This window comes from Populus trichocarpa, chromosome 2, assembly GCF_000002775.5.
Source record: "Populus trichocarpa isolate Nisqually-1 chromosome 2, P.trichocarpa_v4.1, whole genome shotgun sequence".
NCBI lineage: Eukaryota > Viridiplantae > Streptophyta > Magnoliopsida > Malpighiales > Salicaceae > Populus > Populus trichocarpa.
This window is the reverse complement of record NC_037286.2, coordinates 13916467-13943910: the sequence shown is the minus strand read 5'-3', so window position 1 is coordinate 13943910 and position 27444 is coordinate 13916467. Positions and strand designations below refer to the sequence as shown.

At 29.8% G+C, this 27444-nt stretch overlaps 1 protein-coding gene across 2 annotated transcripts in view; it reads left to right on the top strand.

Annotated features, from left to right (window-relative positions):
- The first annotated feature begins 7622 nt into the window (after positions 1-7622).
- LOC112323644 (probable L-gulonolactone oxidase 6) overlaps positions 7623-27444 on the top strand; it is a 47134-nt gene continuing 27312 nt past the window's right edge. Inside the window, exons 1-4 of one of the 2 annotated variants that reach the window (XM_052450874.1) lie at positions 7623-8377; positions 17993-18248; positions 18383-18484; positions 18569-19530. In XM_052450874.1, coding sequence (XP_052306834.1) covers positions 7703-8377; positions 17993-18248; positions 18383-18484; positions 18569-19290 — 1755 coding nt within the window. In that variant the 5' untranslated portion in view covers positions 7623-7702 and the 3' untranslated portion in view covers positions 19291-19530. Of the gene's footprint in view, positions 8378-17992; positions 18249-18382; positions 18485-18568; positions 19531-27444 lie in introns of those variants that run through there. The other variant, XM_052450873.1, reaches the window with a different exon arrangement.

The following is a 27444-nucleotide window of genomic DNA, read 5'->3' as shown; positions in this document are numbered from 1 at the left end:
AGAGTTTTATAATGTCTCTGCAATAAAAACGTGAGATTGTAATTACAATCAATTGGCCAATCAGTTAGCCTTATATATAGTTTAACTAATATCTAGAATAGGAAATACAACTCATGCTAAGACAAAATAAGAAAATGGCTTTGAAAATGAAGATCATGCCATAAAATATTAGAATATTATAGAATAATTTAAATTATATCTTGGGTCTCATATAATAGCTTAAAACTTTCGAATTGATATAGTTTTTTAACATGATATTAGAGTCTTATTGACTAAGTAGTTATAAATTCAAACTTCACCACTTTCATTTTATTTGATAAAAATTAAACATAATATAGAAATAAATTTGTGCAAGTTTCAAGATCAAAAAACTTTCACTTGAAAGAATATATTAGAAAATAACATAAATTATATCGTTTACTTGAGATGATATATTAAAGAACAATATAAATTATAGCTTAGATTCTTTTATTTAAGGTATGTTAAAAAATAATATAAATTATATTTTAAATTCTTATTTAATAGTTTAAATTTTAAACTTTTGAATTGAAAAGATTGTTAATTTTACATGAAACAAAATTCTCGTTTAAACTTTGGTGGCACATTATTAAAACATTGTGCAAGGATACATTCATATACTTGTCACGAGGATACATTCATTATTCATAGATTGATTAGTCATGCTTTTTTAATTTACTTTCTTGTATTTCCTACAATAATAATATAACAAGTTTTTTATCAGTAAAATGTTTTACTGTGGTTTATGAGATTTATAATGTATTGCTTTATTTTTAATCTCTTTTTTATTTTTTTTTCTCTCAATTTTTTCTTTGTTAGGATTTGAAATTCATAATTTGTTTTGATTTATTTTTAATATGGTTCTTGTGATTTAAAAAAAAAACATCTCAATATCGGATTAGTACTTGATTTTATAAAAACAATTTTGAATTTGTTCTTTGCAAGAAATCAAAAGTGACGAGCCCAAAAATAAATGAATGAATAAATGATGACATGCCTTAAAAAAAAAAAAACAATGTCAATTCTAGTCCTCTTTTTTTTTCCTTTTATCTTAAACTTTTTTCTTTTTCAATTTGATCCTTCAATGTTATATTGATCGAGGTTTGAGGATGATAGTTTGTTTTGATCTACTCCTATATAATCATCTCAATCTAAAAAAAAATCATGTTATTGGATTGATACTTGATTTCACAAAAAAAATAATCAAATTTTATTGTTTGAGAAAATTGAAAAGGAGATGACCAAACTTGAAACAAAGAAAAAATGGGAGGTCTTTTTTCAAAATTGTTTTGAGTAAGCGCATCTTTGCCTCATTATGCCTTTGGAGTTTTTTCAAAATTATTTTTCCTTTAAGTTTGTAAATTAAACAGTTTGGTCCAACACTTTATTTTACTCACATTTTAGTTCTTGAGTTTGAAAGAAAAGAGATTCGTTGGATTACAATGGAAGAGAGAGAAAGATGACAAACGACCACTTTTCGACGATAAAACTCGTTGTTCTTACTATAAATGAGTTTCATTCGACAATGAGAGTTTCATTTAGGTCTTTTTTCCCTTTATCTTACAACAAAAAAAAAAGATCAAGCGTCATAATATTTTGGATATTTCATTTGATTTTTTGTTTTCTAACTGATTAAATGTTAATTTAATATCAAAAATGGGTTTTTGATGTTCTCATTGTGTTTCTTAGGTGTTTTTGGCTGAACAAAATAAGAGAAAATGGGTTTTACCCTTAGGGGTTTGCTGCATGATTTTCTGGCCACGACATCTAGAACAACAGCCAACACATTGCCTATTGTTTTTTTTTAGACGGATGACACGTCATCCATCCTTTTAAAAAATAAATAAATAAAAGAAGGCCCAAGCATATGGGCTGGCCCAAGTCCGCATGCCTGTGCTTTTTTAAAGCATAAGTGTGTTAGGCCAATCGACTTGTGTACTTAGCTTTTTTTAATATATTTTTTTTATTTCATTCTTCAACATTGTGATTTTACTGATTTTTTTTACTAACTTATTTTTTTCTTCCAATTGCATCCTCTAATATTTGATTGATTTTAAATTAGATTTCATGATTTGTTTTGATTTGGTTTTTGTAGGTTTATCGTTGTCTCAAATAAACATTTTGACATTTGGCTAATGATTAATTTTGTAAGTGACTTTTTTTATAGTTAAATAAAAAATAATTTTTAAAAAAATAAAATTATTAAACCCAGTAAAGTTCATGACCCAAATTGTAATTTTGGAAAGTTAACTTGGGTTGATAAGAAATTGAGTCTCATAATTTATTTTGGTTTTCTTTTTATATTGTTATCACGATACTATATAAATATCTTAATATTGGGTTAGTTCTTTATCTTGCAAACATTTTTTTTATATATAGCTAAATAAAAAAATAGTTAAATAAATGTTATTAAACCCAATGGAGTCAATGAATAGGGTCGTGAATTTAGCGGGTTAACTTGGGATGATTGAGAATTGGCTTTGTAATTTTTTTTGTTTGATTCCTATAGTAATATTGCAATCTGAAACAAATATTTTTACATAAAGTTGTTACTCAATTTTGTGAGCAACTATTTTTGCCATGAAACATTTTTTCCATACATTTTATGAAATAAATCGAGAATTATATGTGCTAATAAATATTAAAAGAACTGTTAACACTAATAAAAGATTGAGTCGGAAAGCTGAGAAAAATAAATAAATTAAGATATTTGTTCTCGTGTTATGAAGAGCTCTTTACTTTTTTTATTATTATACGGTAATAGATTATCATTCTTTTTTGTAAGAAGAGTAATAATTTAAATTCAATTAAAACAAAATGTATTTATTTTCTTAGAATTCCTTCTTTTTTAATAATATATTTTCAAAAAAGAGATTAGTTTGTGAAGCATGTTGAACAATTGTTTGCAAATAATAACTTATTTGAACAATAAAATAATGTTGTAATATCTTAAGCGAATGAATTAAAAAATAAAATAATATAACACTAGTGAAACATATAATAATGAAGTAATTGGAGGAGTTAAGTTAAAAACCCAAAATATATATTTATTTAATTTATTTTAATAAATGTCAATTTAAATTGAAGTAAAATTGTAACATCATTTTACCTTTTTAAAAACATTAAGAGGATGATGGTTTTATTATTCTAGTTAAACCTAGATTAACTCACAAAAGTAGAGACCAAGTCATGTACTTGATTCAATTGATTTTCTTTTTAAATATATATTTTTATTTAATTAAACAAAACTAAAAACAAACATCCACAAAGAAAATAAATAATTTTTATAAAAACAATCAATAATAGTTGTTCAAAATAAGTGCTTGCTAATATTATAAAAAGAATGATAATCTTATTAGGAAAAAAAAATCAAAACTAAACAATATTTAATAAAATAATACCCCATATATATATTTCTAATTAATTTATTTTAATGAATTAAATTTTAAGTTGAGAAAAAAAATAGCGAGAAGAGATCAAACACATCAACTTAGGTGGGCGAATGTGTCTGGCCCATACAAAAAGATCACATGCATTGGCTTGCAAATGACAAATGACATTATTTTCATGTTCAATTTTCGACCATTAAAGAGGTGTTTGAAAATTAGTTCCGAGTTTTTTTTATTCAGAAACTAATTTTCAATATATTTTTACCTAAAAACATTTAACAAACACCCTTATAATATCAATAAACTAATTTATCAACTTAAAACACTACAAAATTGGCTAAAAAACACAAAATCAAAATTAAAAAAAATCTTATTCTATCTCAATCTACTTTTTTTGGGCAAGATAATAGGTAAAAAACATCTAAATTGAACCTTTTATTATAGAGAATCCGTTGACACAAAATAATGGCTTTTTTTTGTTTTCTAAATATGGTCACCTAACAACTTTCTCTTTTCTTTGTGGTTTTTTGAGGATTTTTTCTCTCCTCTTTTAAATGTAGGAACTAAGAAATGAACAAAATAAATTTTGAACCAATAGGAAAAAAAAAAAAACGATAGGGACTAAAAAGGCTCTTCATATATAATCCATGTAAAACAGACTTATTTTTTGCCTTAATATCATTTTTTTTCTCTGAATTTTAATTTCTTTCTCGAGCACTAAAACAATTTTGTTTTTCAAAAATGAACATATACTGAATATCTGTATATTTTTTATACCGTGATAACCTTATAAAAAAAAAAACTAAATTAAATCATCAAACCTAATTTCCTCTAAGTGTAATATATATGGAAAAAATTGAAACACAAATTTTGATGACTGAAAAAATAAATACTATTTAAATAAAAAAAATTACCATACATGAATAACAAGTTTCGATGAAGAATACATTGGAAATCGTGTCTTAATAATCTATATGCAATTGATGAAAAAAATAAAAATGAATATGAGAAAATTATGTAACAAGTTTATAATAAAACAATAACAAAACATAAATCTTATTTTCATCGATTCATGATAATGAATTTAAAAACACTCTCTCTCTCTCTCTCTCTCTATATATATATATATATATATATATATATATATATTAACAAAATAATTGCTAATATTACCAAAATATTGTTATAAACTTATTTGAAAACAAAGGAATATTTTATTTTTATTTTAATGGAATAGTGTTTAAAATATAACTTTAATTACTTTAATTATAATGAATTTTGATTAAATTTTTTAAAAATAACTAAAGGTTGTACGGAAGGAGTTCAAGCATTTGGACTTGGGTGAGCTAACGCTCGTGTCACACTACAAATAAGCTAAGAAAACTTAGAAAAGTGTGGGCCTCCAAGGCTAGGCAAGCGTGCCTGACATTCGTTCCTTAATTTTTTTTGTATAATTGGACGGATGCTGTTTTGTTTTTATTTAAAAAAAGATGACTGCATCATTTATAGGTAAAGATTCCAGCCACCATCGATGACCAAAAGGTCATGTCCAAGTTATTGGATCCTAAAATCTATTTTTTAACTTTTTATTTTCAATAAATACCTATAAAACACCCTAAAAACCCCAATAAATAAATTTATAACCTCAAAATACCATTTAAGTGATTATAACCCAAAATTTAATCGAATATAAAATTCTTAAGCCTTAATATACTCTTTTTCAATAAGATAAGAGTTCCAAAACCTTAATGACATACCTCTCGTCAAATAGATCATATTGATACAAATATCAATTTTTTTTTATTGCTAGAATATAGTTAATCAATCATTTTCTCTCTCCTTTTTTTTTTGTGATTGTCTCTCTCCTCTCTCAAATTCAGAGACAAAAATATAAATAAAATAAGTTTAGAACCTAAATGTAAAATTCTAAAACTAAAAGGACAAAAAATGAATAAAAAAATATTTTTAAAATGAAAATGAACTTTTTTTGTGAGAATTTGAGAAAAGTCTTGTTTTTTTTTTGTTTTTAATATTTTATAGTTTAAATTTAAATTTTATTCCATTAAATTGATTACTAATTAAATTCTAAAATTTGATTGATCTAACAACTTGAATTCTCAAGAATATGCAAATAGGAGAAAATATCAATACAAAAAAAAAAATTATAACAAACAATTATACATGAAAGGATAAAATAAAATAAAAATTTATTAGCCATAATGAAAAATGAAAAAATATCATTTTTTATTGAACAATGTCATCTACTGTAACACACAATAAATTAGTATAAGAATGTATTTTTTTTAATTGTATTGTGTAATGTATAATAATTCACACACTCAAGGAAATTATGTGGATTTAATCCATGTTAATTAAATAAAAAACTTACATTTAACATCCTATAGCTAAATAGTTTTTTTAATTACTTATTATAATTTGAAAAATTACAATTTATATACTTAGTTAATTAATACAAAATTTTAAATTAAATAAAAAAACCAAACCACTTCTCGTGTAACTCGTACTTTTTTCAAAAACCCTAAAAAGAACTTAAAGTTGAAGCTTTAGGTAGAGCCCTATGTTTTTTTATATCCACCAAACTAAAACTTTCAGTACAAAATACTCAAAGTTGAAGCTTAGGTAGAGCCCTATCTTTTTCTTTATCCACCGAGCTAAAACTTTCAGTACAAAATGATCTGCAGATTCAAAATCATTAGGACACCTAAAAAAAACCTCCTCTAAATTTAAACTAGCTAGTTTGCGAATTCAAAGGCCTTTTGAGTATAATTCCAGAAGATTTTGCTCGAAAAACTTACTTCTCAAACTCCATTAACAATGAAGCTGCTATCTCTTACATCATCGTCTGCAAATGCATCTTCTGAGTTTGACAATCTCCTAGTGGAAACAATCTCAAATTCACCCTCTTTTTACCACCATCCTCTTTCTACTTGAATGTGTTCATAAGAGACAATCATTGATAAGAGAGTAGTGATCAACCCTTTTGTCCTGGCATGTGGGAATATATTTATATATAGCTATTTTTTTCTCTCATATTTTTTATTTTATTTTATTTTATTTTATACTTGTATAAGCTACGATTTTAAATATAGATACTCGATAAACATTATCACCAAAGAAAACTGTTATCTTTCGTGAAGAGCTAAACAATATATTTTTTATTTATTTTATAGATATTTTTTAATACTATATATTCTTAAAAAAAATTAAAAATTATTCTAAATAACACTACACTTAACATTTCTTATCTACATATAAAAAAACACATATTTTATCCTATTAATTTTTTAAAATGCTTGTTAGTTGATGAAACAAAGTCAAATATTTATTTAATCATCAGAATGATACTTATTTAATCATTAGACTGACCAGAAAAAGGGAGGGGAGACGTGTTTTAGATTAATAGGTACTGACCACAATCACTAGGTCACGTTTGGTTTTGAAATTGAGACGACACACCTGAAATAGAATTCCATTTTCGACTAAATAAAATTTACCATTGGGGTTGCTAGGGATGGTTGTTTCAGATTTTATCAACGGAGTTTCTAGAATTGGCTGTTTCAGATCTTTCTTGGTCTGCAGTGGAGACAAAAACATCCCTATTTTCTTAAGACTCTTTGTTGTTTTCTTCCGGTTTGGTCTTCCAATAGATTTTCTTTTTGGATATTTTAACATTGTGGTTGGATTAAGAGTTTTTTTTAGTTTTGATTCAAATGGATCTCATGAAACTTGGATGCAAACAAGGTGTTTGATGAAATGCCATAATAAAATTTTTAGCTCTAGATAACATTATAATATTAGTTTGATGACAAATTGGTAATTATAGATTGATAGCAAAATTATAATATTAATATTATAATGGCTCTTTAGCCATTAAATAGAAAATAATAACAATCTTGTAAATAATTATTTTTATTATTATCTTGTGTGAGGATATTAAATGTTAATGCATGTATAAAGTTCATGTTGTAGGTGTTAACTTCTCAAACTATAACAAGTAAGTGAAAAACAAATTAAATTACAAGAAGAGTAATTTTCTTGTTCTAGTATTTCTATTCTTTTTTAATTTTCCAAACAAAAATTCAATGATCTATAGCTATTCAGCAAGTAGTAAAATCAAGTGGTCTAAAAAATTAAACATGTTCTCGTAACTTAGAGCATCTCGATTTTTATTTTCGTACAAACCCTTGATGTTATATGTGTGTGTATATATATATATATATAGGTGTCCACGGATCATCATCTTCTCAACCTATCTATTGTCAATACTCAAGAAAATGGAAATATTCCAGCAAATCCTCCTATCAACCAGCGGCCTCCTATTGGCGGTCTTTATGGTGGCTTGCAGCCCCCCGGAGAACCATATCAAATGTTCATCAACAAACACAAACTGCACCATCACAAACTCTTATGGCACTTTCCCTGATCGCAGCTTATGTCAAGCAGCAAACGTGGCATACCCCACCACAGAAGAGGAGCTAATTTCAATAGTAGCCGGAGCGACGGAGGCCGAAAGAAAGGTGAAAGTAGCAACTCGTTATTCTCATAGCATCCCCAAACTAGTTTGCCCAGATGGCCAAAACGGATTGCTTATAAGCACCAATTACCTCAATCGCACACTGGAAATTGACGTTCAATCGATGAAAATGAGCGTAGAAAGTGGAGTCACTCTGAGACAGCTTATCAACGAGGCTGCCAAGGCTGGCCTTGCATTGCCTTACTCTCCATATTGGTGGGGCTTGACCATTGGTGGCCTATTGAGCACGGGTGCGCACGGCAGCACATTGTGGGGAAAAGGGAGTGCAATTCATGATTATGTGGTGGCACTAACAATTATTAGCCCTGGAGGACCGGAAGATGGTTATGCTAAGGTCCGGAGCCTCGACGAGAGTAATAGTACTGAACTTAATGCTGCCAAGGTCTCGCTTGGAGTTCTTGGAGTTATTTCGAAGGTACGTGAGGTGTTAATTATCTCTCTTTCTTTACCTTCATCCTGTTCATAATCTACCGTGGCGTTCCATGAGTGTCCCTTTGGAAAGTTGTCGGCCACAGAACGGAAACCATTCAGTATAGTTAACTACTACTTTATATACTTCTTAAATAATTATCCAATAAATTAATTTGTATAATTCCAATAAAATTGTCTAAATATGAAAATTAATAAAAAAAAACATATGTAAACTTTATGATACGGTGATTAAAACAAGAATTATACTATATTTATTTCTTAGCGTAAAAAGAATCAATGAGATTACTTGATAATAAAAAAACGAAATCAATGAGATAAATACCACACAAAAACTAATTAGATTAAGTGTGTGTTTAGTGATATGGTGTGAACTGAAAATATATTAAAATATTTTTTTTTACTTTAAAATAATAAAACCATTGAAAGATAGTTTTTAAAAAATATTTTGATGTTTTTCATATAAAAAAATTAAAAAATATTTTAAAAAGCAAAAAATCACTCTAATACTACACAAGCACTAAAACGTAAGCATGAAAAGCCATCCCGTTAACAAGTTAGATTTAGCAACTCAAATTAAAGAACAAACTATATCATTAAATTTCTGGAGTCTTTTCTTCCCTGGGTAGAAAATTTATTATGACAGGGCAGGCCCATATAAGCACGCATGTAAAATATGATAATTACAGCGTCCCATTCTTTCCACCGTTGGATTGCATTTCAAGTTTAATTAATTACTTCAAATTAATATAATTGGTTTCCTTCTTTTCATTGTTGGATTGCATTTCAAGTGATTTACTTCGAGTGTTGAAATAGTTGTTTTTTAAAGTATTTTTAATTTAGTAATATATTAAAATAATATTTTTTTATAAAAAAATAATAATTTAAAAATAAAAAGAATTCCAAACTTTTTCAAAAATACTTTAAAAAATATATATCTTATAAGTGTACCTCAATGACACATGGCGTAAAGAAAGAGTCTCAAAGGACACATTTTGTTTGCTGGGAATAGAATATAGAACTAGTCGAGTAACCTTTCCTCTGCAGCGGGGAACAAAGTTTTTTTTAGCAGAAAAATAAAAATGGACATGTTATTAATGTTTTTTTAGAAAAAAAGACCAAATAATAAATTAAAAAAACCATTTACATATCTAACTAAATAAATTGTTAATATGTGTCTCGTTATGGGTCATAATGTTTCTATTAGAAAAATGAGAGCAAATATTCTTTTAACATTTTTTTTGAAAAACAAATTATAATTATAAATAGAGAAACTCATGCATGCATTTAATTAAATCAACTAAGAATCACTGCAGAAAAAAAAATATTGGAGTTCCAATTCGACCTACTTTGCTACAGGCAAGTGCTCACACTGATAAAATTATAAAAATAAAAATAACATTATCCAATAAAAATAAAATATAGATAAGCTTGATATCCAAAGCCAAAATTTTCATACAATGCAAGTGTATTTTGCTTTGTCGCAAAGCTTATCCTTTACCACAAAATATTTTTTTCTCCCTAAAAATAAAGTAAATTTATACAAAGCACAAAAACAAATCATGGAAGATGAAATTATACCTTGTAACCATGTTTAAAATATAATAAAGTTAGAATCCTAATTTAATTTAGTTAACCTTTGAGGTTTTATAAATTAATCGTAGTTGGTCCAGGTCAATTAAATATGTCTCTGTCTTAATTATGTCATCCAATATGTTTTAATTTTATTATTTAAAAAGTATTTTGTACATTATGAATCAAATTTCAGACTTCCTAACATAATATTTTTTTTAAGTGAGGAAAAAAAAACGACTGACCCGCGGCATAAGTGTGCTTATTTTTTTCTTAACTTAAAAAAAATGTTAAAAACAAATATAAAGATGGTAGCATGTTGGATGATATATTTTAAAAAAAATAGAGAAACTAATATAATTTAATTTAAAATCAAACTCCCTTTAAAAAAAGGTATAAATTTAACAAAAATGATGAATTTAAATATTCAAGATAGCCTGGGTATTTTCAAAATTAGTAAAAAACAATGGAGCATAATCCACAAGAAAATAAAGGATAAAAAAACTAGGTTAATCTTTAAAACCTAAGTTAATCTCTACGTTGTGGGTAGGCAAAAATTATCCCAGACACAAAAAAAAAAATTCATATTACGCTAGCATTTTTAAAGAGATCAAAGAAAATTTAAAACTATGGTCATCAAGTAGACTGGGTTGATTAATTTCAAATAACTTAAATCGAACTTAAAATGTAAGTAATGGACACTTGTTGATATTAAAAAAAAAAGATAACAAAAAAAACCTTGAGCAAACCCGACAACCAACCTGGATCAACAAATCAAACACATGACCAGAACATGAAATTGATATGACCCCGTAAATAGGAAAGTGAGAAAAATACCAGGAAAAAAAATATTTGAAAAAATGCTTTAAAAAAAGATCAAAGTCGACTCAAGCTAATCTTTCAAATCTATGACCAAGGTCATGAGGTGACCCCATTAAAGGCAAACCCAAAAAAACAAAGAAGCAAGATTCTTAATCAAATAATTATTGAGGGATGAAATTTAAAAAAAAATCAACAAAAAAACAATGCAAAACAAAACAAATAGCACATAAAAGAATTATGACTAAATTGGGTAAAAAATTAAATGAAATTAAATGTTTAGGGATAGAATTGAAAAAACAAATCAATTAAGAAAATGATTAAAAAATAGCAATTAAGAGAATTAGGATCAAATTTGACATAAAAATTAAATGAAAATAAATGCTTAGAGATGGAATTGTAAAAACAAATCAATCAAGAAAATGATTCAAAACAAAACAAATAGCAATTAAAAGAATGAGAATCAAATTTGATAAAATAAAATTAAAAAAATCAAATGACCAGGGATGAAATCAAAAATAAAATATAATTAGAAATAATCAATTTAAATAAAACAATTGCAATTAAAAGAAGAGTGACTGAATCAAAAAAACAAAATGAAGGGCTGGTATAATTTTTTGCATGACTAGTATACAATCTAAGAAAGAAAAAGAAGAAAAAGAAAAAAAAGAACAAATCAGGACCAAGGCAACATTAATCAACTTACACGTGCCACCTTGTTGGCTCCACTGTGAGGAAACGAAAAACACCTTGGATGGTATTTTTTGGCTGCTGTGAAGCGCCGAACGTGTTGCACGAAGGCAAAAGGGCACCTCACATACCGACGTGAGCGCCACACGCGTCTGTAATTTTTTTTTATTTTTTTTATCTATTGAAAGACCAAAATAACCCTTCCAAAACCCAAATTAGCAAAAAAATCAGGTATGAAAAGCCAAAAATTCCTCCAAGAACATCTGATAATAACAAAATATATATATATATATATATATATGTGTGTGCGCGCGCGCGCGCGCGCGCAAAAAGATTAAAAAAAAAGGTCCCTAAGTCATTGAATATAGTTCTTAGGAATTTAACAAATTAAAAATGGTCTTTTATTCTCTTTGAAAAATCATACAATTGTTGTTTGGAAAACTGATTTGATTTTAAGCCAAACTTACATCGACAGTGAGCTCTATTACTGTCGATAAAACATTTCAATAAAAAAAAAGATGTTTGGATAATTTCCTAAATACAAATAGTTTGAAATTTACATAAAATTATACTATTTATTTGAATTTAATTTTAATTACATTTTTAAATAAAGATTATAGAATACTCCGATGTCATGTTAAAAAGTTATGAAATGCTGTCTTAAAAGAGTTCAAGCCAAAAGCAGCGGGGCAATAATTGATGAGAGTTATGTTACTTAATAAGGAAGTGAAATAATTCTAAGAAAAATGCTAATGTACAAGTAATTCACCAGATCAATACTTAAAAAAAAAAAAAAATTCTTGGACTGCCATGTGATATGGCTTAATATAACTAATTAATTAATGAAATATTGGAAGTGATGCCAAACGATTAGTTTATCTACCAATAAATTTATAATTTTATAATAAAGCTCAACCAGCCTTTTAGTAATCTACAAAAGATCTACAAAAGGAGTACATACTAGCTATGTGATGGAAGCTTCACTGCATATGGAATAAATTTTTTTTCAATAAAATAATTAATTTGTAAACTTTTCTAACATATTTTTGGATAATAAAAGCTATCAATCACGAAATAAAATGTTTATACACATATTTAATTAAAAGAAATTAATATTTTATTAAAATATAAATAAAATTAAGATATTTGATAACACAACATAGACTATGCACTTATTTGTAACTAATAACTTTGTTTCTTATGATAAACTTTTTATTCGATCAAACGATCGATTATCTATTCCAATAAAAGATTAAAAAATGTCATCAACCAAAACAAATTGAATAAAATTATGAAGCTCAACTATCAAATAATCTAATATTGAATAGTGAAATTGAAAAAATTAGTTTTTAAAAAAAATTAAAAAAAAAAGTTATGGATAACCTGAGTTAACTTGCTAACCCTGTGACTATGGGCACAAGATTAGGATAGAACCACAGAGAGAAAAGTGAAAAAAAAAAGACATCAATTCCACAAAAAATATATGTTGAAAGATGAAATTGAAAAAAAAAAATTTTAAAAACATTATAAAAAAAGATGAAAATCAACTCGTGTTAACCTTCGAAACCTATGACCAAGGTCATGAGGCCGCGACCGACTGTATAAAAGGCAAACCCCAAACAAAACAATGCAAAACTCTCAAAAACAAATGCTTAGAGATGAAACTAAAAAAAGTTAATTTTAAAAAAAGCAATAAAAGAAAAAATTCAAGACAACTCGAGATTGGATAACCTCACATAAAGAAAGTGAAAAAAAAAAAAAAGAAGCACGGAGAAGAATTAAAAAAAAAATCAAATGTTGAAGGACAAAAATAAAAAAAAACCAAAGTCAATCCGCATTAACCTTTGAAGCTTGTAACTCTGGCCATAAGATCTGGACTAACCTTGTAAAAGGGAAAAAAACAATGAAGAAAAATTCTCAACAAAAAAAAATCAAGAGATTAAATTGGAAACAAATGAATTAAAAAAAGCATTTAAAACAAAACAATCAAAAATAAAAAGAATGGGGACTAAATTAGACATAAAAATAAATTAAAATTAAATGCTTAGAGATAAAATTGAAAACAAAATTTAATTAGTAAAGAGGCAAAAACATATTCAAAGAATAAGGACCAAATTTGACATGAAAATCAAATTAAACGAAATTACAGAGATGAAATTTAAGAAAACAATTAATGAAAATAAGATAAAAACAAAAAAAAACATATATTAATAAAAAAAAATGAGGATTAAATTGGATATAAAAATAAATAAATGATACGACACAACTATATTTTGGCAAGGAGAAGAAAAAGAAAAGAGGAAGGAGAAGAAAAAGATCCATCGGGGCCCAACCGTAGCTCCACCACACACACGTATCGCACCACAACATAGAGAATGTTAGTGCGCTTCCAACACCACCTTTTAAGGCGACATCTGACCGCAGGATACTGTCACAAGTGTCCACTCGCTAGCGCATGCTACAAACACCTAGGCAACCTTTTTATTTTATTAATATTTTATATTTACCAAAAGATCAAAGTGCCTTCTTAGCCCTTTTAAGAATAACAAAAAAAATTAAGATAAGAAGATGAAAAAGTCCCCGCAAGGAAACTTTAATTTTTTTTTATCCTTAGGGCAATTAAGTAATTTTATTGTGCATTAAAAAATGAATTTCAATAAATCCCCTCTACCAACCTATTACTACAAAAATATATAAAAATACCAAAATGCCCCTGACTATTAATGAATAAGACATAACTTCTTAGGGATGATTTAAACATTTTACTTTGTATATAATCGAACAGAAGAAAACAACCCTTGGCACCAACTTTAAAATTTTTGGTTGCGATGGTAATGAAGTCATTATACCGTGTATAACATACGTGGAAACAAAAACATATTTATCCCCTATGTATATGGTAATTATAAATAAACACCTGTGAAATAACAAAAATACATGTAAAAACTATTTAATTAGATGGTTTTGAGATGAATAAAATGGGAAAAACAATATGTACTGTAAATAATGTTTTTCTCACCACTTTTAGATTTACTTATAATATTTTGACTTGCCTATGACTCTATGAATTAATGAAATATGAAATTCAATAGTATACACTAGTTAGATTGCTCACACTACGTTGTGGGTATTCATAAAAAATATCAATGAACAGTAGTGAAAAAACAACATTTTGTAAGATAGATGGCTTGGGCGTTAATATGGGCCGATTCACAAACAATATAAATCGTTATGATAGTGGCAGATGGAAGTTAGATTTGTGAACACCATGTCAGATCCAAGCAACCTTGGGTCTTGCAACCATGTCAAGCGCAAGCGTCGTGGGTCTAGTTATAATAATAATAATACTACTAATAATAATAATAATTTTTAATTTTACCATTGAAATCAAATCTATGGTTAAACAATAATAATTTTTTTTTCAAATTTATTAATAATTATATTAATAATATTAAACATGTGTGACCTAAGTTCTTATAGTTTTTAATTTTACCCTTTAAATCAAATCTATGGTTTTTCTTCAATAGTAATAATATTTTTTTCAAATTTAATAATAAGAAGAAGAAAAAGAAAAAGAAGAAGAAGAAGAACAATAAGAATACTAACAACAACAACAAAAACAATAATAAGACTCACGTTCCTTGGGTCTAGCATCCCCTGCTACACCCAAGTAACTTAGGACTAGGGCCCCTACCAGACCCAAGTTATTTGAGTCTGGCGCACAACCAGACCCAAGTTACTTGAGTCTGTTGGTACCAGACCCAAATTCTTTGGGTATAGCTTCCCTTGCCTAACCCAATTAACATGGGTTTGGTGCCCCTGCCAGACCCAAGGCGTTGGGGTCTGACAGTCATGCCTGACCCAAGCACCTGGGGTGTGGTTACTTTGTCAGACTCGAGCACTTAGGGTCTGGCAAACATACCTTATAATATATGTGGAAAAAAAAATATTTATCACTACCACAATCTTTAGATTTACTGACGGAATTTTTCATCGGTATTTGTACTATCATTTCATTGGTAATTAATTTACCAACGAAATCACCGACGGACATGCTCTGTCGGTGAATCTTACGTCGGTAATTTTTTATTCGTTGATAAGTCCGTTGGTAATAAAAAATATTATTACCGATGAATTTACTTACGGAAAAAGCGAGCAAAAAAAAAAAAGAGTGTCCGCTACATTCCGTCGGTATTTCTCTCGGCAAAATACCGTATGTAATTCCGTCAGTAATTATTTAAAAATATTTTAAAAAATATATTTTACAAAACTATAAAATAATTAAATAATATAAATCAACACTCTATAATACTCAAAATGCTTGCAAAAAAGAAGAAGAAAATCAACTCAAACAAATTTGCAACAAATAAATAACATGAAAAAATAAATTCAACTAAAAATATTCATATGAAAAAAATTTAAAAATCCTATAAATAAATCAACTAAAAATTGATCTCATACGGAAAAAAAAATTCCTACAACAACATTCATAAAATTATTAAGAACAAAAACAATTAAAAATAAAATAAAAACAAATATAGTGAAAAAAACATGAAAAAAAATGAAAAACAATCTTACCTTAATGTGGTTGCAAATGAAGCTAAGAAGAGAAAAAAAACAAAATTCGTTAAGTATACTAATTAAAAAAAATGAGAAGAAAAAAGAAGAAAGGAGAAGAAGACATACTTGAGCATGAAGGAGATGAGAAGTAGTTGAGGAGTCACTTCCACAATCTTTAGATTTATCGACGGAATTTTCCATCGGTATTTGTACTATCATTTCATTGGTAATTAATTTACCAACAAAATCACCGACGGACATGCTCTGTCGGTGAATCTTTCATCTGTAATTTTTTATTCGTCGGTAAGTCCGTTGGTAATAAAAAATATTATTACCGATGAATTTACTTACGGAAAAAGCGAGCAAAAAAAAAAGAGTGTCCGCTACATTCCGTCGGTATTTCCCTCGGCAAAATACCGTATGTAATTCCGTCGGTAATTATTTAAAAATATTTTAAAAAATATATTTTACAAAACTATAAAATAATTAAATAATATAAATCAACACTCTATAATACTCAAAATGCTTGCAAAAAGAAGAAGAAGAAAATCAACTCAAACAAATTTGCAACAAATAAATAACACGAAAAAATAAATTCAACTAAAAAAATTCATATGAAAAAAATTTAAAAATCCTATAAATAAATCAACTAAAAATTGATCTCACACGAAAAAAAAAAATTCCTACAACAACATTCATAAAATTATTAAGAACAAAAACAATTAAAAATAAAATAAAAAACAAATATAGTGAAAAAAACTTGAAAAAAGATGAAAAAAAATCTTACCTTAATGTGGTTGCAAATGAAGCTAAGAAGAGAAAAAAAAAGAAATTTGTAAAGTATACTAATTAAAAAAAACTGAGAAGAAAAAAGAAGAAATGAGAAGAAGAAATACCTGAGCATGGAGAAGATGAGAAGTAGTTGAGGAGAGAAGAGAAGAGAAGAAAAAGAAATGAATATTGATGTTTTTTACATATGGGGAAGAAGAAGAACAAGAAGAAGAAGAAGAAAGGAGACGGTTCTGTTGTGAAATTAGAGATTCTAGGATTTTTATTGGGACGTTTTACCGACAGATAATTAAATATTAATATTTTTAATCATTCCATCAGTGATTCTGTCCATAATATTTAATTTAAATTTTGAATTTAATAAAAACTTTTCAGAAACCGCCATATATCACCAACGACTTTTCAATCTGTCGGTGATTTTGTTTATAATATTTAATTTAATTTTTTAATTTAATCTAAATTTTCTAGAAAACCATCAAATAACAATGACGACTTTTCAATCCGTCGGTGATTTTGTCTGTAAAGAACAGTAATTAACAGTGCAATTAGGAAGTGCATAGTTCCAGAGCTCTCTGTAAAATACCGACGGAATTTTCTGTCAGTGATTCCCTTTATAATTGACATGATGAATAGTGTTCACAGTTTACCAACGATTTTACCGACGGAATTCCCTCTGTTAAAAATGACACGTTTTAATTATTTTTTTCCCACTGTAATTCCCTCGGTATATACCGAGGGAATATATATGTCAGTAAAATCCATCGAAAATTTACCAACGAAAATTTTCTCTCGATAATTTCATTTGGATTTATCAATTTTCTAGTCGTCTATCCCTATATATATGGTAATGTTAATAAACCCTTGTGAAATAACAGAAACACACGTAAAAACTATTTAATTAAATGGTTTTGAGATGAATAAAATGAGAAAAACAATGTGTACTGTAAACAACGTTTTTCTCACCGCTTTTAGATTTACTTATAATATTTATAATATTTTGACCTGCCCGTGACTCTATGAATTAATGAAATATGAAATTCAATAGTATACATACTTCAATATGCATTTTAAATTTGGAATTTCAGGGAAAGCTTGAATGCAAATCACATCATAGATTGTGAAGAATCTAGGATTCGTAAAAATATTAAAAAACAAGTTTCGGCTTTGTCAGGTTACTCTGCAACTGCAACCCCTCTTTAAAAGATCCATTTCCTATGTGGTGAAGAAAGATACTGACCTGGGAGATCAAGTGGCTAGCTTTGGTAGACAACATGAGTTCGCAGACATAACGTGGTATCCTAGTCAAGGCAAGGCAGTCTATCGAATTGATGATCGGATTTCTTCTAATACCTCTGGCAATGGCCTTTACGACTACATCGCCTTCCGCTCTACTCTTTCTCTCGGATTGGCCGCCATTAGAGCTACAGGTTTGCTACTATACTGTATATATAAAGAAAATATGTGTTACCTCTATACAAATCGATCCCTCAAACCTTTTTTTTATGTCGAGCAGCTGCATTGCCATATGAGTAATATTTTTCCCTTTTGATTTCGTTGTTAGAGGACGCTCAAGAATCCTTGAAAGACCCTGATGGGAAGTGCGCCAGCGCAAAACTAATTACATCCACCCTCGTGAACTTGGCTTATGGACTAACTAACAATGGTTACTTTTTTTTCCAACTAAGTAATTTATATTCATATTTCTGCGACTAAATTGTTGTGATTGTAGACTTCGATTGATTTTCAGGAATAGTTTTCACGGGTTATCCTATAATTGGGTACCACAATCGCCTACAGTCGTCAGGAACTTGTCTTGATAGCCCTGAAGATGCATTGATCACGGCATGTCCATGGGATTCAAGAATTAAGGGCGAGTATTTTTTCCAAGCCACATTCAGTATCAGCCTGTCAGTTGTGAAGAGCTTCATTCAAGATGTGCAAAACCTCGTCAAACTGGAGCCTAGAGCATTATGTGGCCTAGAACAATACAATGGTATCCTCATGCGCTACGTGAAGGCATCAAGTGCCTACCTGGGCAAGGAAGATGATGCTTTGGATTTTGATATGACATTCTACCGAAACAAAGACCCCACGAAACCTAGACTTTATGAAGACATATATGAAGAAATTGAGCAACTCGCAGTGTTTAAGTACGGAGGTTTGCCACATTGGGGAAAGAACAGAAACCTAGTGTTCAACGGTGCACTCAAGAAATACAAAAATGCTGGAGCATTTCTGAGGGTAAAGGAGATGTATGATCCACTGGGGCTCTTTTCCAACGAGTGGGCAGACCAAGTCCTTGGACTGAAAGGAGAGGTGAACATAATAAAAGAGGGATGTGCACTGGAAGGATTGTGTATATGCTCACAAGACATTCATTGCGCACCAAGAGATGGCTATCTCTGTAGAGCAGGGAAAATTTATCAAGATGCAAGGGTTTGTGCCCTTGTTAGCAATTCTGAGCAGTAACGATGACAGGCTATGGGTCTGTCACCGGCGGATGGATTGATGGTTCTCTAAACTCTAAAATAAGAACTACTATACACCAGTACACCGTCACCGCCTTCCGTTTAGCTGCTGCTACTTTACCGTTACCGCCTTCCGTTTAGCTGCTACTTTACCGTTAAACATGCGCTAGCAGTGGTGGGATTAATTGCAATAAAATTGTCTAGTTTAATTTTTATATAAGCGCGCAATATATGTTGCATACATGTTTATTCCTATTTAATATATTAAAAAATATATTGCATGCACATTTAACAAATGTGAGTAAGTTTTAAACTTATAACGAAATTAATTCAATTTATTAGCATGAAAATAAACATATATAATAATAAAATATTAACCTAAATTTCTATTTTCTAGATGAATTAAGAGAATTAATTCTGGCATTTTTTATCAATTACAAAAATGTTAACAACTTTTAATAAAGTTTAAAACTTTAATGCATATGTTTAGAATTTAGATAGGTATTGTTTATGTGCTGGAAAAAAATAATCATTTTGAGGTAAAAAAATATTGATTCAACTCAAGCACTTGAGTATGATTTGAGGTTAAAGATAACTTAGTCTAAAACCTTTATTTTAAAAAAAACTTTAGTGCTCTACAAATTTAATTCTAACTTTTAAATTTTTTACTATATAATAAGTCACAAGTACTTTTGTAATTCTTTAACGTCACATTGAGATTTTATATCAATTTATAATTCACTTATAATTAGTTCTAAATACATTAATATTTCACATTTAAGTATATATGATAAACAATAATTTTCAATAAAATTTTAACCTAAATTATGAATGGATACCACAATAACTGGAGGAAGATCCAAGTAGAATATATTAAAGATACCCAACTTGGTATTGAACAACTTAATTTAAGAATAAATTTAATGAAATTTCTCTTTTATTATTTTTTTGGAAGGTAAAACTATAATATATAAAAATAAGGGAAATGTTCATGGTAATTATCTAACCGATTGAGGGCATGTTTATTGCTTCGTCTGTCTCGACAGTGGTGATACATAGGAATTAGGCTAATGCAATAAATTTATGGACCAATTCTTTTTTCAGTAATTATTTATCGCTAAGGATAGAATATTTTCAAACCATTGCCGAATTTAATTTTTCTTTTATTAACAAATTGATACAAGGCAAAATATCGGATCAGATATAAAAAGGTAAACAAAAAAGAATATCAGCATATATCATGCCTTTGAAATTCTGTGACTAGAAGATGGGTGAGGCAGCACGCCAGCAAATAGATCCTCAGTGCGTTCCGATCCTCTGACCTGAAGCGTTGCGAAGAAAGTCCTTTCGGTTGTGAAGTTTATTTTCGATTCAGATTGATTTTTATATATAAAAATAATCAAACTGAATTTTTATAAAATATAAAAGGTAAAATTAAAACCAAACCAAAATTGGTTCCAACTGACCGGTTTCGGTTTGGTTATTTTATATCAAAAATCAAAACTCAACCGATTGGTTTTGGTTCTATTTGGTTTGGTTTGGTTTGGTTTAGTTTGGTTATTTTATATTAAAAATAAAAAACTATATTACTTTTTGGGATTTTTTTGGATTTTTTGATGGGTTTCAATTTTAGTTCGGTTCGGTTTTTCAGTTCAGTTTGATTTATTTTGAACTAAACCACTTCGGTTTAGTTGAAGTTTTTCAGTTGAGGTTTTTGAGTTTCAAACTTATAAAACAAAAACCGAACCAAACCAAATATTTTTTTAAATATTCTAATCGGTTTAATCAGTTTTTTTTCATGGTTCGGTTTTTTCGGTTATTTTTTTTTATTTTCTCGGTTTAATCAGTTTGTTGGTTTTTTTGCTCACCCCTACCTTTCGGGTACCATGTTTTTTTAAAAAAGTTTTAAGCCTTGTGGGTGGACCTGATCTCAGAAAGAAAATAAAGAGCCTATGAAGGACATGATTTATATGCTCGTGTATAAAGTAGGGCTTTGGGCCCCTGAAAGGTCCAACTTTCTTCATTAAAGGGTTAATTATGTGATTGCATCTGAATTTTATAGACAATAACAATCAAGTGCATCAATTTTAGTTTTTTTAGAATCATCATCTTAACTTTTTTGAAGTTATCTTCAATTACATAACTTATGTGAACACAAGTAAGAAAATATCTAGATGCTTCTTGTAGTCATGATCTTTCGGTTTAAGAGGTTGTTTGTTTTTGCATTTCAAATTGTATTTAAGTGTGTTTTAAATGTGCGTTTAACTTGAAAAAAATGTTAAATTAATGTTTTTCAATGGTTTTGATGTACTGATGTCAAAAATAAAAAAATATCTGAAAGAAAAAAAATATTTTGATGTATTTTCAAGCGAAAAACACTTTTAAAAAATATTTTGCATTATAATATCAAACACACACTAAGTTTAAGAGCCCAAACCTAGACTATTTTAATGATAGATTTGGGTTAGACCTGCATGAACGCACAATCTATTCCAATCACCACCCTTTACACCATGCAAGTTTATATGATTTATGGATCACTATTTAAACGAACAACATCTATAAGCAATATCTTAAATGGCTCTTTCCTATTTTTCTATAATGATTCAATGAGGCAAGGGTTTCTGCCAACACCATCGTTGTTGGATTGATTGCAAGAGTGATCTCACTCTTCAACACATTAACAACCTTGAAATCAATCATCCCTTCTATTGATGGGAAAAGAAATAAACCATAGATCCCTATAGCTAGAATTCTTAAACAAACCTCACTTTCCTCATTATATAGTCTATTTTTTAACATGGAATCTAAAGAGCTCCAAAACCACCCCTTATTAATACCTCACATGTTCATATGCATTTTTACCATCTTGTAGTCTATCTGAGTAATCTAGGCATAATTGTATAAAGCTTGTTTTTTTAGAGTGTAGAAGTACACCATATCTGATTGTAGGCCATTTAATAAAGAGTTATACTCTTAGATGGTGGGAGTCATGTCTACAACATCATATGTAAAACAATTGTACTCTAGGTCCTAAAACTAATCATTGGTTTAAACCATTGGCTTTACCCGATAAAACCTCTACTAAGCTCCAGTTATCCTGAGAGCAACTTTAGAGGGAACCAACTGCTAGACGATTTGATTAGTCTTTCGCCCCTATACCCAAGTCAGACGAATGATTTGCACGTCAGTATCCTTGTAAGCCTCCACCAGAGTTTCTTTTGGATTCGCCCTGCTCAGGCATAATTCACCATCTTTCAAGTCCCAATAGGCATACTCTCATTTGAACCTTTCTCATAAGATCAAGGTCGGTCAGCAGTGCAACCCTAAAAGGGATCCTGACAGTCAGCTTCAATGAGCCTTACAGGTTTACTCGCTTGTTGACTCACACACATGTCAGACTCTTTAGTTCGTGTTTCAAGATGGGACAAATAGGGAGCCCGCAGGCCAATACCCGGAGTGTGCATGTGCTGAGGCACACCATGATGGTGCGCGCTATAGTCCATGATTGTGACAATGGCATCTTTGTGGGCATTTTAAAGGCTCGGGTTTAGGCCACCACCACAATTCGCATCGGTCAACGCCTTGAGCCAATTGGTGGACTCACTATCATCGTTCCACATCTAGCTAAGGCGCATCGCCGACCACCATCCTCTTCCCTCCTGATAATTTCAAGTATTCTTTGACTCTCTTTTTAAAGTCCTTTTCATCTTTCCCCCATTATACTTGTATGTTATCGGTCCATCACCTATATTTAGCCTTGGACGGAATTTTCCACCAGACTCTCAAACAATGCCTCGTGGTGCGATCGGGTCCAGCCACAATAGGGCTCTCGATTCCTGAGACCTCTATTTATAAGTAAGGATAAAGGTCCTCGAACCTTTCTAAGTGAAATGATCATGTCCCTTGGTTTCATTAGGTCAATCTCGACTCTTCATCATTGTTGTATATTTTGGTTTCAAGTTGGCCTTTTTTCACTAAATTTTCAATTATTTGAAAAGTCCAGAGCATACATTTTTTGGGTGAATATAAAGTACATATACATGGGAGTAAAATAACATGTTTTTTGGTGTTTTTATATGGCATGAGAGAGAGAGAAAAAAAAAAGAGTGGCTAAAGTTAACCAAGAACCATGCAAAACAAAGAAGAAAAGGTTGTCATGTGCTAGGGGGAAGAAGGTATTATTCTCCTATGCTCAATACGATGTCATTTTAGCATTCTCTTCTTTTTTATTTGTTACGAGAAAACATATTGTTTTGCCCAAAATACACCATTTCATTTAAGCTTTTAATTTATCTCTCAAAACAACATTGTTTTAATTTAAAAAGGAGGGTTTTTTTTCAAAACAATCCTCTAAGTTTGTTGCCTTTTCTAGTTTGGTCATTGGCTTTTTTATTTTCATCCAATTTCAATCTTGTTTCTTAAAGTTTCATTTAATCGAGTCTCTTATTTTAATTTTACAACCAAATACATTTAAAATGACCCTTCAATGTTGGAGTTGTTTTCAATTCATTCATTGGCCTTTTAATTTAAAAATTTAACTATTTTCTTATAATTTCTTTTAATTTTACCTTTGATTGCAATAAAAATAGCCTTTTGATTTTGGTGCCTTTTTCAATTCAGTCATTAGCTTTCTGATTTTAATTTGTTTTACCAATTTCAACCTTTTTCTCAATTTTCTTCACAATTTCACCCTTAATTGTAATTTGTTTTTCAATTTTTTTCTCCCTCTCCTTTTGTTTTTGTATTTTGTTTTTTTTCTTTTTCAATTGCATATTTTTTATAACATTTTCTGGAAACATTTTGACTCAAACATTTTTTCTTAAGAGGGGTAAAAATTGAGTTATGATAATTGTCACTTTTTTACAATGCTTATAGTATAAAGTTTATGAAAAATCCTTTCTGTAGACTTTGTTTAGTAAGATTATGCAGAAGGATAATGTTTATGAAGAAAAAACGATCAAGTCAAGAAGTGACCAGTTTAAAAAAAAAAATAAATGGTTCAAATTAAAGACCACCAACCCCAACATGAAATTCAAATAGATCAAATCAACTAACCTCATCATGAAATCTACATAGGACAAATCAAGAGGCAACCGGCCTCATCATAAAATCTAAATGGGTCAAATTGAGAGGCAAACAACCTTGTCATAACCTAATTTTGACTCATTTTCAAAATAATTTTCAAAAATCTAAAAAGGCAAAAATACAAACAATTATGTTTTCAACGCTTTTCATCCATTCACGTGCCCATTTCATAATTTATTACTATTTTTCTCTAGCTGACATCTTTTTCAAAAAAAAATAAGAACATAAGAAATTAAATAAAAAATATCAGTGGGTGAAATATGAAACAAGAAAAAAAGGACCAAAGTGAAACCTAGCTACTTGCTCCCCAAGTAATTGGAAGAAGATGACAAATATTTGTTTTTACTATAAATTAAGAAGATTTTTCTTAGAAAATGAAGGGAAAGTGCAAAAACAAACCCTAGCCACTATTGGGGGGTGAGAAAATTAGAAGAAAAAAGAAGAAAGGAGTGAAAAAACCCCTAGCCATCATTAGGAAGAAAAAAAGAAAAGAAAAAAAACCTAGGTCATCTTCTCCCTCTCCCAAACCCCAACCACCATTAGCGGGAAAGAGAAAAATAAATAAGTGAGAGAGAGAGAGATAAAGAAAGAGGATGAGTGAAAAAAAAAGGGTGCCAAAAAAATTTTAAGTGAAAGAGAAAGAGAGACAAAAAAGGAAAAAAAAAGAAAAAAAAACATGTAATAGCTCTCTCTCACACAATTCAAAAAACAAAACCACCATACAACCTTCATCTTCCCTATATATTGATGTTAACCACCATCATCATAATCAACAACACCATCGACAACAACACCATTAATTCTAACATGTCTTCCTCCATAAAAGCAATCATAGCAGCCCCATTATCCTTTAATTTTGGTTAAAGTTTGCCCTTCTATAAATAGTTCAACAAGCTTTAGGCCTCTCTCTGAACGACGTGAAATTCTAACAATACTCCCCTCTTTTATTGGACATCTGTCCCCAAGGTCCACAGATAAAAATTATGCAAGCAATGTTTAGGTTGTCTCCTATATGGGCTCCTTTTTTGGTAAACGCTTCCACTGGATTAAGCTTTCTTCTTCAAATTTATGTTCTCTTTTGACTCAAACATTGCTCCAAAAAATAATTCAAGCTGCGTTGGTCAATTAGGATGAAAATTTTCTTCCTAATAAATAAAGATGCCATAAACGTATCTCCTTCACAATTGCAAGCATTTCCTTGACATAAGTTGACCAAAAACATTTTGTATCCCCTAATGCTCGACTCATAAACCCAATGGGCTTGCCTTGTTGTGATAACACTATGCCAATTTTTTTCTCTTGAGGCATCGGTTTTAATGGTGAAATAGGAGTAGTGGTCATTGCTTTCTTAAGACCGAGAAGACTGTTTCGACATCGTCATTCCATCCAAACTTTCCCTTTCTTGAGTCAGTGGGTAAGAGGTGGTATGATGATGCTAACTCTGAATGACCTGCTTATATAAATATTAATAGGTCAGGCCATGCGAACATGGCTGTAATTTTTTTGTCATCAACCTTTACTCTTTGAGGTGTGATGATATGCCTTGGATACTCTAATTCTTACTGGCCAAAAACACACTTGCTTATCTTAGCAAAATATTTATGCTGCCTTAAAATCTTCAAGGTTTGTTCAGCCTGCATCACTTGTTTATCCCAAGTAGTACTATAAACGAGAATATCATCGAGAAAACCAAGATGAATTTTTGAAGGCAAGGTCGAAATACATAGTTTATAATGGCCTGAAAAGTATTGGGTGCATTGCAAAAGCCAAAACGCATTACGAGATATTTGTAATGGCTATTATGAGTATGAAAAGCAGTCTTAGAGATATCGGAAGAATTACTCTTACTTGATGATATCTAGCCCGTAGATCTAATTTTATAAAATAAAAGGTGACATATAATTCATCAAGTATGTCATCCATCATTGGGATAGGGAAATGGTATTTGATGGTGGCGATATTAAATACACGGTAGTCTGTGAAAAATCATTAACTTCTATTTTTTTTCTTCACTACCAAAACCAGCGAAGAAAATGGTCTGGTGCTAGGACGAATGAGCCTAAAATTGCTAACTTGATTTTCATTTAATATGTCATACACATTGTTCTCGGAGTATTCCATCTCGTCTGTCGATACACGACGTCGGGCGACGGCTCCCACTTTTTTTGTTTATTTAACAAAAAGGGTTTTTTTCTTTGATTAGGGGGAAACAAAGATTTTATTGGAGTCGCCATCTAGTAATTTGAGGGAACTAGAAATCCCAAATTAGACACTGGTCCCAGAGATTCGGGTACGGGGTTAGTTATGATTAAGGGAACGTAGACACCACCCTTAAAACATCCTTTCAATAGAAAGGTTACCCTTACTTGTGTGTTTTTTTGTTTGATTCAAATGCGATTATGTTTTGGGCTTATTTGTAATTCTTTTTTTAATGATTAACGCCGGTCCCTAAAAATAGGAGACACGTTAAAAATGACATCAGTCCCTAAAAATTAGGAGACTCGTCTAAAATATTGACGTTTGTCCCTAAAAAGGAGAGTTACGTCTGGGTTACCAAAAGAAATAATGGACATAATCCATATTTGGTATTTACATTTTTGACATCGGTCCTTTTTTTAAAAAAAAGAGACGTGTCGACTTTGGTTTTTGTATTTTTTACAACATGCAAGAAAATTTACAAGCATTTATATATAAACAAATATCAAAAATATCAGTAGAAACCCAAAAAATTACTTGAGTGCCACTGTATAGGTAAAATACTGAAATACCCTCGAATTTCTCTGAAAATTACGAAAATGCCACTGGCGGCGCGTGTGGCACACGCGCGGCTACTGTTGGCGGCGGGGAGATTTCCCGGCGAGATTTCTGGCCAACCGATGGTCGATCCTGGTAGATCGGATGTCGAGGACTCTTATGGTGGTGGTCTTGACGGTCGTTGATGGCTGATGAGCGAGAATCGACGACTTGAAGCTTCGGTGGCAGCCGACGATCGCGGCCCTTTTCCGGCCAAATGGGGCGGAGAAAACGCTGAAACCAGCCGGGGGTTTGCTTTATATGAGGATAGCGA